At 42.2% G+C, this 14,103-nt stretch overlaps 1 protein-coding gene across 1 annotated transcript in view; it reads right to left on the reverse strand.

The window, feature by feature from the left end:
- Nucleotides 1–369: 369 nt before the first annotated feature.
- The window catches only part of lrrk2 (leucine-rich repeat kinase 2), a 34,646-nt gene continuing 20,912 nt past the window's right edge, over nt 370–14,103 (reverse strand). Inside the window, exons 26-52 of the mRNA XM_027282746.1 lie at nt 13,760–13,853; nt 13,414–13,600; nt 13,117–13,298; nt 12,778–13,001; nt 12,106–12,233; nt 10,170–10,388; nt 9,881–10,082; nt 9,611–9,699; nt 9,187–9,374; nt 8,947–9,101; nt 8,691–8,837; nt 8,086–8,277; nt 7,782–7,928; nt 7,501–7,613; nt 7,214–7,404; nt 6,946–7,106; nt 6,689–6,859; nt 6,103–6,203; nt 5,723–5,935; nt 5,132–5,325; nt 4,955–5,027; nt 4,632–4,822; nt 4,234–4,386; nt 3,709–3,935; nt 2,602–2,670; nt 2,373–2,509; nt 370–960 (exon numbers count right to left, since the gene is read on the reverse strand). Coding sequence (XP_027138547.1) covers nt 2,385–2,509; nt 2,602–2,670; nt 3,709–3,935; nt 4,234–4,386; nt 4,632–4,822; nt 4,955–5,027; nt 5,132–5,325; nt 5,723–5,935; nt 6,103–6,203; nt 6,689–6,859; nt 6,946–7,106; nt 7,214–7,404; nt 7,501–7,613; nt 7,782–7,928; nt 8,086–8,277; nt 8,691–8,837; nt 8,947–9,101; nt 9,187–9,374; nt 9,611–9,699; nt 9,881–10,082; nt 10,170–10,388; nt 12,106–12,233; nt 12,778–13,001; nt 13,117–13,298; nt 13,414–13,600; nt 13,760–13,853 — 4,136 coding nt within the window. The 3' untranslated portion in view covers nt 370–960; nt 2,373–2,384. The remainder of the gene's footprint in view (nt 961–2,372; nt 2,510–2,601; nt 2,671–3,708; nt 3,936–4,233; nt 4,387–4,631; nt 4,823–4,954; nt 5,028–5,131; nt 5,326–5,722; nt 5,936–6,102; nt 6,204–6,688; nt 6,860–6,945; nt 7,107–7,213; nt 7,405–7,500; nt 7,614–7,781; nt 7,929–8,085; nt 8,278–8,690; nt 8,838–8,946; nt 9,102–9,186; nt 9,375–9,610; nt 9,700–9,880; nt 10,083–10,169; nt 10,389–12,105; nt 12,234–12,777; nt 13,002–13,116; nt 13,299–13,413; nt 13,601–13,759; nt 13,854–14,103) is intronic.

The raw sequence follows: 14,103 nt of genomic DNA on the forward strand, positions 1-14,103 counted from the left end.
TTAACCTTAGAATGAGCCTTTTATGGCTACAGACGCTGTGGGTCTTCAGTGAATTTTTGCACATTTCCTGGAAACTGTAGATTCTTCTTCACACTAGGAAGGATTGTGCGAGGTGAGGGGGTTGTGATTTAGCAACTATGTTGCTGAATGCCACCAAATCCTACACACTGACCCTTTAATGTAAATAAAATAAATATAAATATCAAGCATACCAATATCCAACCACAAAACACTTCATGGAAAGAAATGTAGTTTGGAAAGCACGACTAAGCAGAAAAAATGTATGTACGTTCATCATATTATGTCTCCTGTCAACCATATTACTTTTTTTTTTTATAATGCTCTGACATCAACATAAACAGAGAGCCATCACAGTAAATAAAATAATATTTACTCAGTTTTTCTGTTGGACAGCATCACAAGCAGCGACTTCAGATAAGGCGACATAAAAACTGTGTACAAAGCAGGCAGCATTTGAGAACGTCTGTGTTCAATCTACTGATGTGGAGTGAATGAGCTCACAGGTAAACACACACACACACGCACATGAGAATAAATAATCAAATATACACTTTTAGAGGCTTTTTTTCCTTTGGCGTTCTTTCTAGTTTTTTTCTTGTTTTGTTTTTATCATGCCACAGGTAAACAAACATCTCTGTTCATTAGGAGCAGGAGGTCTTCCTGAACATCTGCACTGTTCTCAGCCCTGAAAACAACAAATCAGACCCTCTGTGTCCCTTTTAAAAAAAAATCTCTCCTCAGATTGTCTTGGTCTGGTAAAACATGGCTTCTTCACAAAAAAAATCTTTTGATTGATTCATCGGATTGTGCGTCCTCCTCATCAGTTCTTCGTCTTCCAAGGTTAGTGCGCTGGAAAGAACGTATGGCTGTCAGGAAATGAGGTAAAACATCCGCTTCAATGTGATCCACTGCAGAGTTGATCCCTTTTCGATGAACACTCTAGAAAATAATAATAATAAAAAAACAAAATAGTATTATAATGACTAATTACTGCTGCTACTGCTGCAGGTTATGACTGCACAATATAATAGAAGTCATAATATTACAGATAGTTCTGGATATACGCACCACAATGTGGCAAATATTTATTATTATTTATCACATGGATCAATAAAAATGATGTGGGAATACAATCAGGTGAAAAGGGATAATCATTTAGATATCATCATAAATGGGTTGAAGTGTAAGAAATTAAAGGAGCTGAAATAATTATTAATATGTAACCACAGAAATGGGATGAAGTGCTAAAAAAGGAGCTGAGGTATTGAGGTGTCAGCTGAAAGGAGCTGAAGGGTCCTGGTGGTTAGATTAGAAACAGGTGGTTGCTATGGTCACTGGATGTGGTTGCTATGGTGTTTATAGCTGTTACATTGCTATCAAGATATATTGTTACATAAACCAGGGAATCCAATCAAATTTGACCTGCTGGTAGCCATTAAAGTCTGTGTAAAGTCAGAATAAATGTGTGTTCTGAGTTTGTCAGAACAAAGAAGAAAGTGCGGTTAACCATCCAGCCAAATTTGAATGCTTAAAAATATCAACATGAAATGAAATTAGGTGTCAAAATCAGGTAAAAATGAGCATAATGAAGCCATGCCCACTCACAGGGCTCTGTGTTTGCCTCTTTCTCTCTCAATATGTCATGTACCTCAGTGAAACAATGTGCCGTGTGGAATATTATTGTTACTTGTTTCTCTGCTGCAAGGAGCACCTGCAGTGGGTGTTTACACCCACCCAGGGAGGTGCTGTTCATGACACACGTATAACTTCTCTCTTCGTGTTTGGCAAGTTTAAATAAAGCTGTTCATCCAGGGAAAACACATTTGCAGTACTTTGAACTAGCTAACTAGCTAGAAACTGTGTGTAAACAAAAATAACAACTAGCATACGGAGAAGCACAGATGCTAACACGCTGAAGGCTTTTATACTGTTGTTAGGGAGGCAGGGGGGAGTAAGCTCAGGGTGACCTCAGCGTGTCATCGAGCCACCCTTTAGGACCACCCACAAAATCCTGGACTGAAAACTGGTGAAAAGTCGTTTGAACCTCTAACTCCACATTTCAGTAAAGTCTTTTCACTGGTTTAAGCAACTATTTTCTAACATATTTAATGTGTTTTGATAGAAACTGCCTTTACACACACTTTATCGAAATAGCCAGTCTTCTCTGATGGCCTTGTTTGTTCATGTAAGTCATATAAAAGGCCTAAGTATTAAATCTAGACTGTTCCATAACCAGCAACTCCTACAACCCCTTGTAGTGTGTTGCAATATGAAATTAAATACATGCTAATAACATTAAAATATAAAAACATTAATTAAAAAGCAGGTTGTAAATGAAATGAAATACATACAGGCGTGTGGGCTCAGTCATAATGGAGCTGCTCTCTCATTTTGGCTGCGATCTGCTCTCTTTTCTCGCAGTGTTTGTTCAGGTCTTTGACCTCCATCAGCAGCGTGCTGTTCCACACCATCAGCACCGACTCCTCGTCTAAGGAGCGGAGACAAACTCACACTTCAGACTCATGAAGAGGAACTCATGCAGCGACGCAACTGTTCTCATAAATCAACCATCGTACTCACCAAACTGATTCTTGTCTTGTGGGAGTCTTCGGCCCAAAACCAGAACCACATTCTTCCAGTTTAATGTTTCTATTGATGAAAGGAAGATTTAATGTCAGGACAAGAATGCACAAGAAAGTAATGACAACAAAGAAGAGGCGGGGGAGGAACACATATTGATCAGAATGAGTCAGTAAGCAGGCACACTGTGAGCAGCATGGAGGAACAAACCTGACAGACAGTGAATCACTGTGAAAGCTGAAAAAGGAAACTTTTTTTTTTTTAGTTTCAGCAACTTAAACAATCATATCACTTTACTGTGCTAGTATAGCCATGGCAGAGCTCCACCTGCTAACAAACAGATCTTCTTCTCAGTCCACATGTAGAATGTTTCGGGGATCAGAAACCAGTTGACATCTTCCATTGATGTCGACTGGTATTAGTCCTAGTATTTCCACCTTTGGATCATTTATTCAATTTTGCTAAAATACTTTTTTATGTATCTCTTCTCAAAATGTTTTCAATATACTGTACTTCATGTCCAAAATATGTGGGTATGTTAACAATCTGTGTCCTGCAGCTTCTCCATGTTGATGACTGGTGTCCCAAAAAATCGAATTACCTTCCACCTAAACTCTGCATTACTGCATTATGATGTCTTATTTCAAAGTGTTCAAGAAAAGAAAACAATGCTTCCTTATGAAGCCAGGAGAAAGTAAAAATAATAATAATCATGTTTCCCCACTCTTAGGCCAACGTGTTGTGTGTTCGGTTGTGAAATTGTGGAACAAAATAACTGTGTGTGTGTTGTAAGTTTGCTCTCAAGAGGCACCTCAGCTGTAATTATCATCATCTCCTATAAAACAATTATGCTAATTAGGTCAAATCATAAGGGTAAAGACTGTATTAGCCTCATTAGGGGTCAGTATGGACTCTTACCTAAAGAGGGAGCTGTTATTAATTTTTTTTTCCTCATTAATATGTAAATTGAGGCAACATGGTACTCCTGTATTACTGTGAGAAGAAGAAGAGGTTTCAGTCACAAGAAATAATGTAGTTTGTGTGCGCCCACGCTGAATAAACAAATGCATGAATAATTAAATAAATAAGTAAAAGCTGAGTACCCACCTATGAGGGCGGAGCCGATGCAGCGGATGGAAGCGCAGCGGGGGCCGATGACCTGCAGCGCCTGGTGTTTGGAGAGCTCCAGCAGCAGCAGGTGGCCCCCTCTGGTGCCGATCCAGAGAGCTGCAGCGCTCTGCACCATCAGGGCCTTCACTCTGGCCCAGGAGGGAGTCGTCTCTGTGGGCAGCTCCACCTCGCTGCCGTGCCTGCCTCTGCAGCTGGAGTCTTGTCTGCAGGGAGAGGAGTCATCAACGTACAGACGCAGTCATGTGAAAAAACATGTGAATCTCCAGAATGTCAGGATTCAGGAAGGCTGGAAGACTTTGACAGCAAACAGACTAGATTAGAAAGGGTGTGTCTTGGCTATAGTCACATTTCACACAGTGCCCCAACTCTGTTGCAATCTATGTTGGAAGTAGCACAGCAACATGGGAGACAGCGGTCAATGGAACCTGAGGATCAGGCAGTACACAGATCAGAGCCACGCAGTCCTGATAATACGTAACAAATATTTCTTTGTGTGTGTACCTGATGATCTGAGCACAGTCGATGAAGTCAACCATCCTCTCGCTCCTCTTATCCCAAACCTCGACGGTTGGTGCTCCAGCTTTGCTCAGGTAAATGTATTTATCCACCACCATTCGAGACACACACGCCTCGCTACTTAACGGCCGCTGATTCCTGTGGTTAGAAATGATATGTTATACAAATGACAATGACACAATGACTGATCTTAACTTTAATCTAATTTCTTATCATCCTGTCCTGGAAAACACAGATTTAGAACGGACACGTACCATTTCTAAACACTTTTATTTGTTTAAGTCAACCAGCTCAACGTACATCAAACCTGCTCTTTATAAACCTGTGCACCCTAACTTTATACAAAAAGCTTCCCCTCATTTCCCTATGTGACATGGACTCACTGGAAGATGAGGTTTGGTCTCGTATCAGTGCTCTTGCAGACATCGTAGTCTGCAGTGAAGGAGAGGATCTTGGTCCCGCAGCCAGCCCACACAGACCTGCTGTCCAGAGGATGCAATGACTGGCCCAGACACATGACGGGCGTGTTGACGTTTCCCACAGCCAGAGTCTTTACTGGCTGCCCGTTCTCCTGCTGGAAGGAAGAGAAGAAAATGAACCGCTGCTGGATACAGTATCATGATATATTTACAAAATACAAATGTCAATGACATAAGAATTTTGAGAGCAAACACACAGGATCTAATATTAAATATATTACAGTTACCTTGAGCACAGAGTCCTCATAAACAGTGAGAATTCCATCGGCTGTCCCAACAAGTAAGTAATTCTTCCTTTGGCTGAAAAGAAATAAAAAACGTCAAAAATTAATAGAGATCAATAAAACATCAAAGAATGTTGCAGATTCATCAGAATTGTACTGTAAAAATATAAGTTTACTTACCTGCGGCGAGGGTGCACATGGAAGTACAATGAGGTGACAGCGTCTGTGACACTCTGCAGGTGATGCCAGGTCGCCGTATCCTGAGTGTTGATGACCACTAAGGAGCCAGACTGGGTTCCTGCCACCAGCCAATCACAAGACTCGTTCGGGATTTGGACAATCACAAGACACAAGACGGGACTGGTGTCAATTTCCTGCAGGAGTAAGAGAACCCAACACAAAGCAAGAGGTGTGCTCGCTGATCAGAAAGACAAACACAGACTGGTTGGACTAGGTAGTGATACTTTGTGTCTGGATTAATGAAATGACTGTGCACACTGTCACTGTCTGCAAGGCAGAAAGCTTTTCCAGTATTTCTGTGGCAGGCGGTTTCTCACAGACACTGTGCTTTCCCTCACTGGAAAACAAACACTCTTATGGTGATGATATACCAGTAACACCAGTCAACCAAGAACGGTTGGTGCTATGTGTGAACACCAGTAAAAGTGAATGACAGCATTAAAGAAGTGCAAAAAAAAGATTTTAATTGTGAAATAATTGTTTAAATGTAAAATCATTACAAGATTTGATCCTTAACGGTGCTGTTGGTACCTGTGTAGTGACTGTGTTGGTGTCCAGGTCCACAGCTGTGATGGAGCCCAGTCTCTTAGTGCTGCTGCCTCCACCCAGCCAGGCTGTGTGGCTGCTCGAGGGGCTGTCGCTGCCGTCAGTGCTCACAGTGAAGCACTCGGCGTTGAACACCCGTGAAACCACCAGCTCCCTCATCAGACACAACATCTCCCCTGAATTCAGCCTATCAAACACCTGGAGACGACAACACATGATGACCGTGTGTTAAATTAGCTCCTAAAGCCACTATGTGCAGTTCCCGATGTTACCACTGGGAGGCGCTCCACTGTACACTGTCTCTGCACTCTCCAACCTTTCAGTAAAAATGAAAACACACAGAAACACAGTGTTCAGTTCCTGACCTGAGCAGAGGTGGGTCGAGCCTGGGGGCTTTCCCTCAAACAGTCCCTCATCAGTGCCTGGAAGCCCGGCCAAGGTGAGCAGCCGTAGTGTTTTACTGGATCTGTGGAGACAGTGAACATGTCATCCAATGTTCTGACTTTACCATTAATATCTGTGAATAAAGCTATGAAAACAAGAGGAGAACTGATCTCAGATCCATCTTCAGGACTTTTAACATGAGCATATTTTTCTCAAACCATGAAATGTACAGATTTTGTATTTTAAATGATTAAATGATTGTTCTATTAAATGAGATTTACAGATCTAACACAGCAGGGTGATGCTACATTTTCTTTACATGATCGCATTTGTAAACACAGCAGAATGTTTATAATTGAATGTCATTAATGTGGTTTAGCACTCTTATATTTATGACTGTCTGCTGTAGTTTCTGAATGAATCAATCCAGAATTTGTTTTATTTGCAAAATGTGATGATTTATTCAAGTGTGTTGAAAAATAACAAAGTCATCAGTTCAGATGTATGACATCAGTTATGACGCATTATACAATGTGCAACAGGAAAAAAAAGCCTCTTTGTTTTTACCTGGCAGTTTTCCCTGCACTGCGACCTCCTCAAACTCACTGGGGAACTTCATGCCGTCAGAGATGCGCTCACCACAGGTCAGCAGATCATAGAGCAGCAGGCCAAATGAGAACACATCGGCCTGCTGGTTATAGATCACGTTACCTCGGGCGACCTCTGGTGCTCGGAAACCTGCCGGATTCACGGTGATTGATTTCAAAAGCTGCGTGTGACCTTAGATACAATAAGGATGTATGAGGTTTGAGGGGGCGGCTGACCTGGTGTGCCCTCTGAGCTCCTCACTCCCATGCTGCAGCAGTACTGAGCGATCCCGTAGTCTGTGATCTTGGCGATGATGTCAGAGTTGGTCTTCAGGTTGAACAGGAGGACGTTGTGAGGCTTAAGATCCCGATAGATGATCATGGCTGAGTGAAGGTACCTGATCACACAGAATTTTACATTTTCACATTATAGTTTTCAACATTTTAATCTGATTTTCAAGAGATCTGCTTGGTGTTAAGTAAGTCATAATCCTAATGCTGATACCTGAGACCGTCGGCCACCTGCAGGGCGATTCTGTGCTGGAGCTTTCGATTGAGGCTGCCGTTCTCGTGTTCAAACAGGGAGTCCAGTGAGCCTCGAAGAGCCAGCTCCATCACCAGGACCTGAGGAGCTGAGCTGGCTGCCAGTAGACCTACCAGACTGGGGTGACGGAGCCGACCCAACACCACCAACTCCTGCAGAGAACAGAGAATGAAAAGAAGTGAAGCACAGGAAAGATGGTGCCAGTTAAACTGACACAGCGACTCTTTATTTGAGACTGTCAGCGGTACCTGTCTGAGGAGTCTGTGGATGTAAAGCTCAGATACATGCTTGTTGAATATTTTCACGGCTACTTCTTCATTTCTGTAGACACCTCGGTAAACGGTCCCAAAGCCACCGTCCCCTGTGAAGAAAATGCATGTAATTATGTGTTAATGAATTATGAAAGAGACATGAAGACCACCAATAACAGAATTAAAAAGCAGAGAAAGCAGTGGAGATCCTCGTCTTGTGACTTTTTAACCAAAACAAAAAGTTTTATTAATCGGTTACTTTTAAAAAAAGAGCGTACCCAGTCGGTTCTCTTTCGACATGTCTACCTCCAGCTCTTCACTGTCCAGTATTGCTCCTGAAGGCTGGTCACTCAGCACCAAATCAGGAGCAATCTGAGAGATGGGAAGTGTGCAACGGGAGTCCTCTGGGTTCACCAGCAGAAAATCTGTCATCGATAACGTAACCAAGACAATAAATATTAGATCATCTGAACCGTGCACGTGAACCGGTTGAAAAGAGCCTAAACACTTTTAGTATCCATCCAAGTTTTTATGGATTAAAAAAAGCAACATTCTTGACAGGAGTGTTTTTACTGAGATTACCATTGTCAAAATGCTTAAAGAGGTCCTCGAGCAGAATCTTTCTCCACTCCTGCCCGTCCTCAAAGCTGTACAGAGCCCACTTCTTCAGCAGAGCCTCACCGCTGCCGTGCATGTCGGTGTTCAGCAGGCCAGGAAACCATTCCTCCAGCAGAGAGTCGATGAGATCCACCACCTGACCCAGCAGCACCCGGCCTGCAGGGCAGAGAGCAGAGGTGTGACAACAGTTGACAATGATGATCACTAACATGATCACTATGAGCAACAACTTCTTTGATACCCACATATGAACTGGTACCAGTTATATGACACATTTTCTTGCACTATTATCAACACTTAACATATTTTAATATATTTTAATGCTGTAAACATTTGAATATTTACATATTCTCTTTATTACATAAACTCTGCACAAATCTGCATATTTCTAGCAGTTTTGCCTGTTTATGGTTATATTTGAATATGCATATGCTACATGTTTATGACTGTTATTAAATGCCGTTTGGTCAATGAACCATAACCCCATTAAAAATGACCAAACAACACTTTATAAAGGTTATAAACATTCATAAAGACAGTGACAATGACAGAATGATATCTAGATTAACCTTTTCGTGAAGAGGGCACAGTTATCCTGACGAAGCTGGACGGGCTCTCGTCCACTGAGGCAGCCTCCACCAGACAGTAGGCCTCTGGGGACCAGCTCAGGTACACGCCTCTCCTCCAGTAGATCCTATTGGGTCGTGCTACTTTTTCTGGATAACACACAGCAAGATTTTTAGATAATTTCATAAAATACTGTGTTCTTTCTTTGTATTTGTATCTCATGAAGCAGTGACTTTGTCCGCTCTATGTTAGCTTTACCTCGTCCACAAAGCAAGTAAGAAGAAAGCTCCAGTAAGCGGCTGATCTGGCGAGGCCAGTAATCCATGGGGAAGTACGGCATCTCGTACCAACGCACAATCACCTCTGAGTTCTCGCAGTGAGGCAGCTCAATCACCGGTCTGTGTTTGGACAAACTGCAAAAGAAGAGAAGAGTGGTTAGAAATTTCTGAATATGTTAATGTCCAAAAAGAGACATCTGAGCTGCAAATATAAACATACCTGCTGGGTACCAGTAGCTGGTCCTCGCCGAAGGGTAGAGCGATCTGAAACTTCTCCAGCAGTTTGAAGAACTGTGTCACGTGGCTCTTGGGGAAACATTTGGACTCAAACAGAAACTTTTCCACCACTGAGCGCTGAACAACTCCTTTAGGATGCTCCCGGAAGCCACAGCTCTTTAATGTCAGCTTCTACACAGAGAGCAGACAGCGCCTTACACACCTGACACATCCTCTAACAATATGTGCGTAAAGAGTGAATAAAAGGGCTTTTACGGGGGGCGCAAATCTTTGAGGTATTCATGTTAAGGACTAGCTAAAGTAAAAGTGAGAACAGATTTGTTTCCTAGTTTAGATCAGACTGTAAAATAATATTCTCAAGCCCAAAAGCATTGTGTGATTGTCTGTGTGTGTACAGGCGAGGCCACCTGGGAGATGATGTTGCACAGCCACTGTGGGTCGATAAAGTAGAGCTCTTGGAGCTGAAGTGCAGGATCATCAAAGTGCAGTAAAACCCCTTCAGTGAGAGAAAAACATGTTCAGATCTACTGTATTGTTTGACAAGTGCTGTTGCTAAGAATAGGAGGGCTATAGATGAGGGATATAGATTAATTATATATTCAATTAACGGTGTGCAAGAACAATCCATTTTGTTCAAAACGTGTTTAAGGTCTGTGTGAATGTTGCAGGTGTCTGACCGGCTTCACTGAGGAAGTGGACGGCGTGGGGCAGCTCAGCTTCGTCCAGCTGCAGCTGACTCTCCTGGATGAGCTGCAGCAGCTCGTGGTGCCTGAGAATGGGGAACTCTGGGGGAACCCTGGTTCTCTCCAGAAGAACTCGGCGTTCCAGCTCCACGTAGCTGTCTGGAACCAGCTGTCCCATCACAGGCTGGCCCTGGATCTGCAATAAGAAGAGGAAATGAGAAGGTAAGGGCAGAGGAGAGGGGAAAGGAAGAAAAGGTTTAATCAGATGTTTGTGTAGTTTTACCTTGAAGCTGGTGACTTCCCTGAAGATGACTTTGCGGAGCCTGGTCAGGGCATCTGAGTCCTCGCAGAGGGAGACCATGTGGTAGTCCCTGATGGCTGGGAAGCTCTGGTGGTTCAGCAGCTCCTCTTTGATTTTGGTTAGGCATGCCTGAAGTTGTACCTCATCGCTCACATCTGTGTGGGTTCCCACCAGGATGACCGGGGAAAGAGGAGCTCCGGCCTGAAGTAAAGAGGATTTTCCAAAAGATGTAACTTCAAAATAAAAATCATTCAAATTCAAAAAATCAAAATTTTGCAATGAGTTCGCCTCCAAAAAAAACCTTTTTTTAGATTTTTATATTTATATATTTTTTATATAAATAAGAGTTAAATATTAATACAGCAGCAAACAACTATTTGCTATGTAAAACGTAGAGCCACAGTGTCCTGAGCACAAAATCTCTGTTCTCTCTTGTCTTGTGAGGTCAAGCTGGGTTTTTGTCTTGTCTCGTCACTTCCTGTTTTATTTTGAAAGATAACTCTCCTCTCGTTTCAGGTCACTTGCCCTTCCTCATGTGTCACCGGTCTGATTGTCTTCCCTGCCACCTGTTCCCCATTACCCTGTGTATATATTGTCTGCGTCTCCCTTTGTCCCGTGCCGAATGTTTCGTCTCATGCAGCGTTCACCAAAGCCTTCTTTCCTTAACCCACAGCCATAGCTTTTTGCTCAAGTGATCTTTTGTTTCTTCCTCGTAAGAGTGATTTTTTGTTGTAATTTTCTAGCCTCAGCCATAGCTTTATAGCCCTAGTGTTCTGTTGTTTTCGTCCTCGCAAGAGTGATTTTTGTTGTATTATCTTAGTCTAGCCCTTTTTGTTTCCTAGTGTTCAGCCTAGTGTTTTGTCAGCCTCGAAGGAGCGCCCTTAGTTAATGTTTTCATAGCCTTTGTTTTCTCCTTGTTGTGAGTGATTTTGATTTTGTTAACCTTTTAGTAAAGTTAGTTCAGAGTTTTTCCTCCTCGGAGTGATTTTTGTTTCTCTTAGTTTAGGCCTACTTTATAGCCTCACTCTTTCTGGGGTTATTCAAGTCCTGAATAAAAGCTACTCTCAGCCTTACTCTGCATCTCAGTCCTCATTTGAGTCCCGGCCTGACATCTCTGCTATTTGCGCATGTTAGTGCATATGAGTACTCACTGAGTACACACTGAGAAGCAACTGAAACTACGTCTGTGAATTAAGAATTTATTGCAACCAATCCAGAGCTGGTGAACAGTGGAAAGACAGTTTTTTTTTGTTTCTGTTAAATGTTTGACAGAATATGGAAAAGATGTAGCCTAGCCTAGTGGGAGGGGCTACAGGTATAAAGGGGGCTGCTTGGGGAGTGTCTGGTGTGGTTACAGATGTGGGTAACATCTGTTGAGCTTGGTACAGAGTGCATGTTTTTTTCCTTGTGAAGAACTCTTTTTGTATATAGAATATTTTGTTTCACTCATTCATTCTTTGTTTGTTTCTCCTAAGGCATCCTCCCAAAATGTTGTCCGAGACTTAAGATGATAATCTGTCAATGGCAATAACAAGCAGTTTTAGAACTCCACTGAAAGGATAATCTGTGTTGCCGTTGTAGATGATTTAACAAATGTTTTTACATCTAACTCTATAAATAAAGAGTTTATTTCAACCAAACCAGTGCTGCTGATTGCTGGAAAGACTGTGGAAAGACTAACAAAGACAATTCTGGTGAGTTTTCCAGCTTGAAGTGTTTTTACTTTGTTTTTGTGAGGCAAAATTACTGGTTTTATTAATGGAGTCTAGTGACCTGATCTGTTTTGGTCTGAGATGCCGTGCTCTAACATGACATCTAGAAGCAGTGAATTTCATAAGTAAAACCTTTTTGAATTTGGTACTCAACGCCAGTCTGATCTCAACAGTTATTCATGAGAACTCTTTGCTCAATTACTCACTTTGATGTTGAAGAGCCAGGGTTTGAGGGCGTCCACCTGACTGGCTCCTTTGCTGAGGTTGTATACCACCAGGTACAGAGCTCTGGAAGTCAGGAAGTGAGGGTGAGAGCCACTGAACTCTTCTCCACCTGTGGGGTGAAGAAGCACAGAATGAATGAATGAGACCCACATGCCTCTCTCAAATACTAATACTGATATCTTATAACGTGCATGACTTAAGATGTAAGAGTAACATCAGAGGAACAGAACTTTAGATACAGTTCATATCTGTGAACTGAAATTCTCCGTCATCATCCGGTTTAATAAATCAGGCCATCGTTTAGACGAGGCAATGAAAATTAATCTTACAGCACATGACAAGATGATGTACTGTAACTTATCCGTGCATGCAACATAGAGTGCCCAAGATAGGATAATAATAAAAAGAGTGGAACGAGATTCAAATCTGTGGAATCTTATAGAGAAACACAAGATCTGCATTCATGGATTTTCACCGAAAGTTAATCAGTTTTTTCTGCAAACAACTGCTTCACAAAGTACACTGAGACACCGGTATGACTTTATGTTTCTGAATTGCTGTGTTAACTCGCCAAATTGTTCCTTTTTTCTGTTTCTTTGGGATCTCTAACTGCTTTTTAAATGAATCCGTTCGAACGTCGTGTGTTGGCCAACCTGAGAAGTCCCAGACATTCAGCACCATTTTCTTCTTGTCCCGTTCCCTGATGGTCCAGTCCCGGACGTCAATGCCAACAGCAGCCCGCTTCAAGTTCATCTGGGAGCGCTTCAGCTTCATCAGCTGCTGGATCAGGGTAGTCTTCCCGCTGCCCACATTCCCCACCACGATGAGCTTCATCCTATAGTACGGCACTGCCTTCCTCAGCCGCTGCTGCAGGAATCTGAGTGAAAGGGTAGAGGAAAGATGCAGCTTATTTATCATGATGATCTTGTACAAAGTGTGATATACAAAGAGCATGTAATATTAATATCTTTACAAAAGAATAAGCCACTGACCTGACTATGTCTTTGGTCTTGTTGCCAATGAGTTTGAAGTCCAGCTGGAGTCGAAGGCCGTCCAGTGGAAGGTCCCATAGTCGGCCCAGTTTCCCCATCTCATCAGGGAAGGAATGCAGGTTAGGGTTACGACTCACATCCAGGGAGGTCAGTCCTTCCAACAGGCCAATCTGTGGAGGTATCTGAACAGAGACCAAGTCATTTATATCCACAACATTCATTAAACTGATACTGACGAGCGATGGTGTCGGAACAATGTAATTAAGACTCATGATAGCAAAGGTAATCAAACTTTACCTCAGTGAGCTTGTTGTCACTCAGGTGGAGTTTCTCCAGTCTGGCCCACTTATAGATTGGTCCACTTAGATCCAGATTTTTGATACTGTTGTGACTGAACATGAGCTCTCTGAGGTTGCTGGACTCCCAGAAACCCGGACCAGGCAGAGCAGCAATGCTGTTGGTTCTCATGTCCACTGAGCGCAAGCTGGACCAGTACATGTATGAGAATAATTTAGATAACAAAAGAAAGGAATGAAATATTTTTTTATGGATGTAAATCAAACTTTGAGAGCAAGTTAGTGTTAATTATCTACAAAACTGTTCACATTAGAAACATGGAAAACTCGCTGAGTAGCTGACTTACTTTGGGAGTTTAAGTATAGCCTCAGATACTTCAGTGAAGTTGTTATTTGATAGTTTCAGGGTTGTGATTTTGGATGAGAGATGTGACAAGGAACCTGGACACAAAACATGAATATGAGATATTGTGATATTGCGATGATATTTCTTACATTTTGGAGTATAAACCCATTCCTCATGATTAAATTAACTGCTCTAAGAAGCCAGTTTCTGACATGTCTGATCTTTAAAATGCTTTTACAGCTATGCCAACAGTCTAATGTGTTTCAGAGGGAAATCTGTTTTGATTAAACATGCTTAAATATTTTGTATATTGTTTTGATATTAAACCCATCTGTTTTGTCTGTG

Source organism: Larimichthys crocea, chromosome X (assembly GCF_000972845.2).
Source record: "Larimichthys crocea isolate SSNF chromosome X, L_crocea_2.0, whole genome shotgun sequence".
Lineage (NCBI taxonomy): Eukaryota > Metazoa > Chordata > Actinopteri > Sciaenidae > Larimichthys > Larimichthys crocea.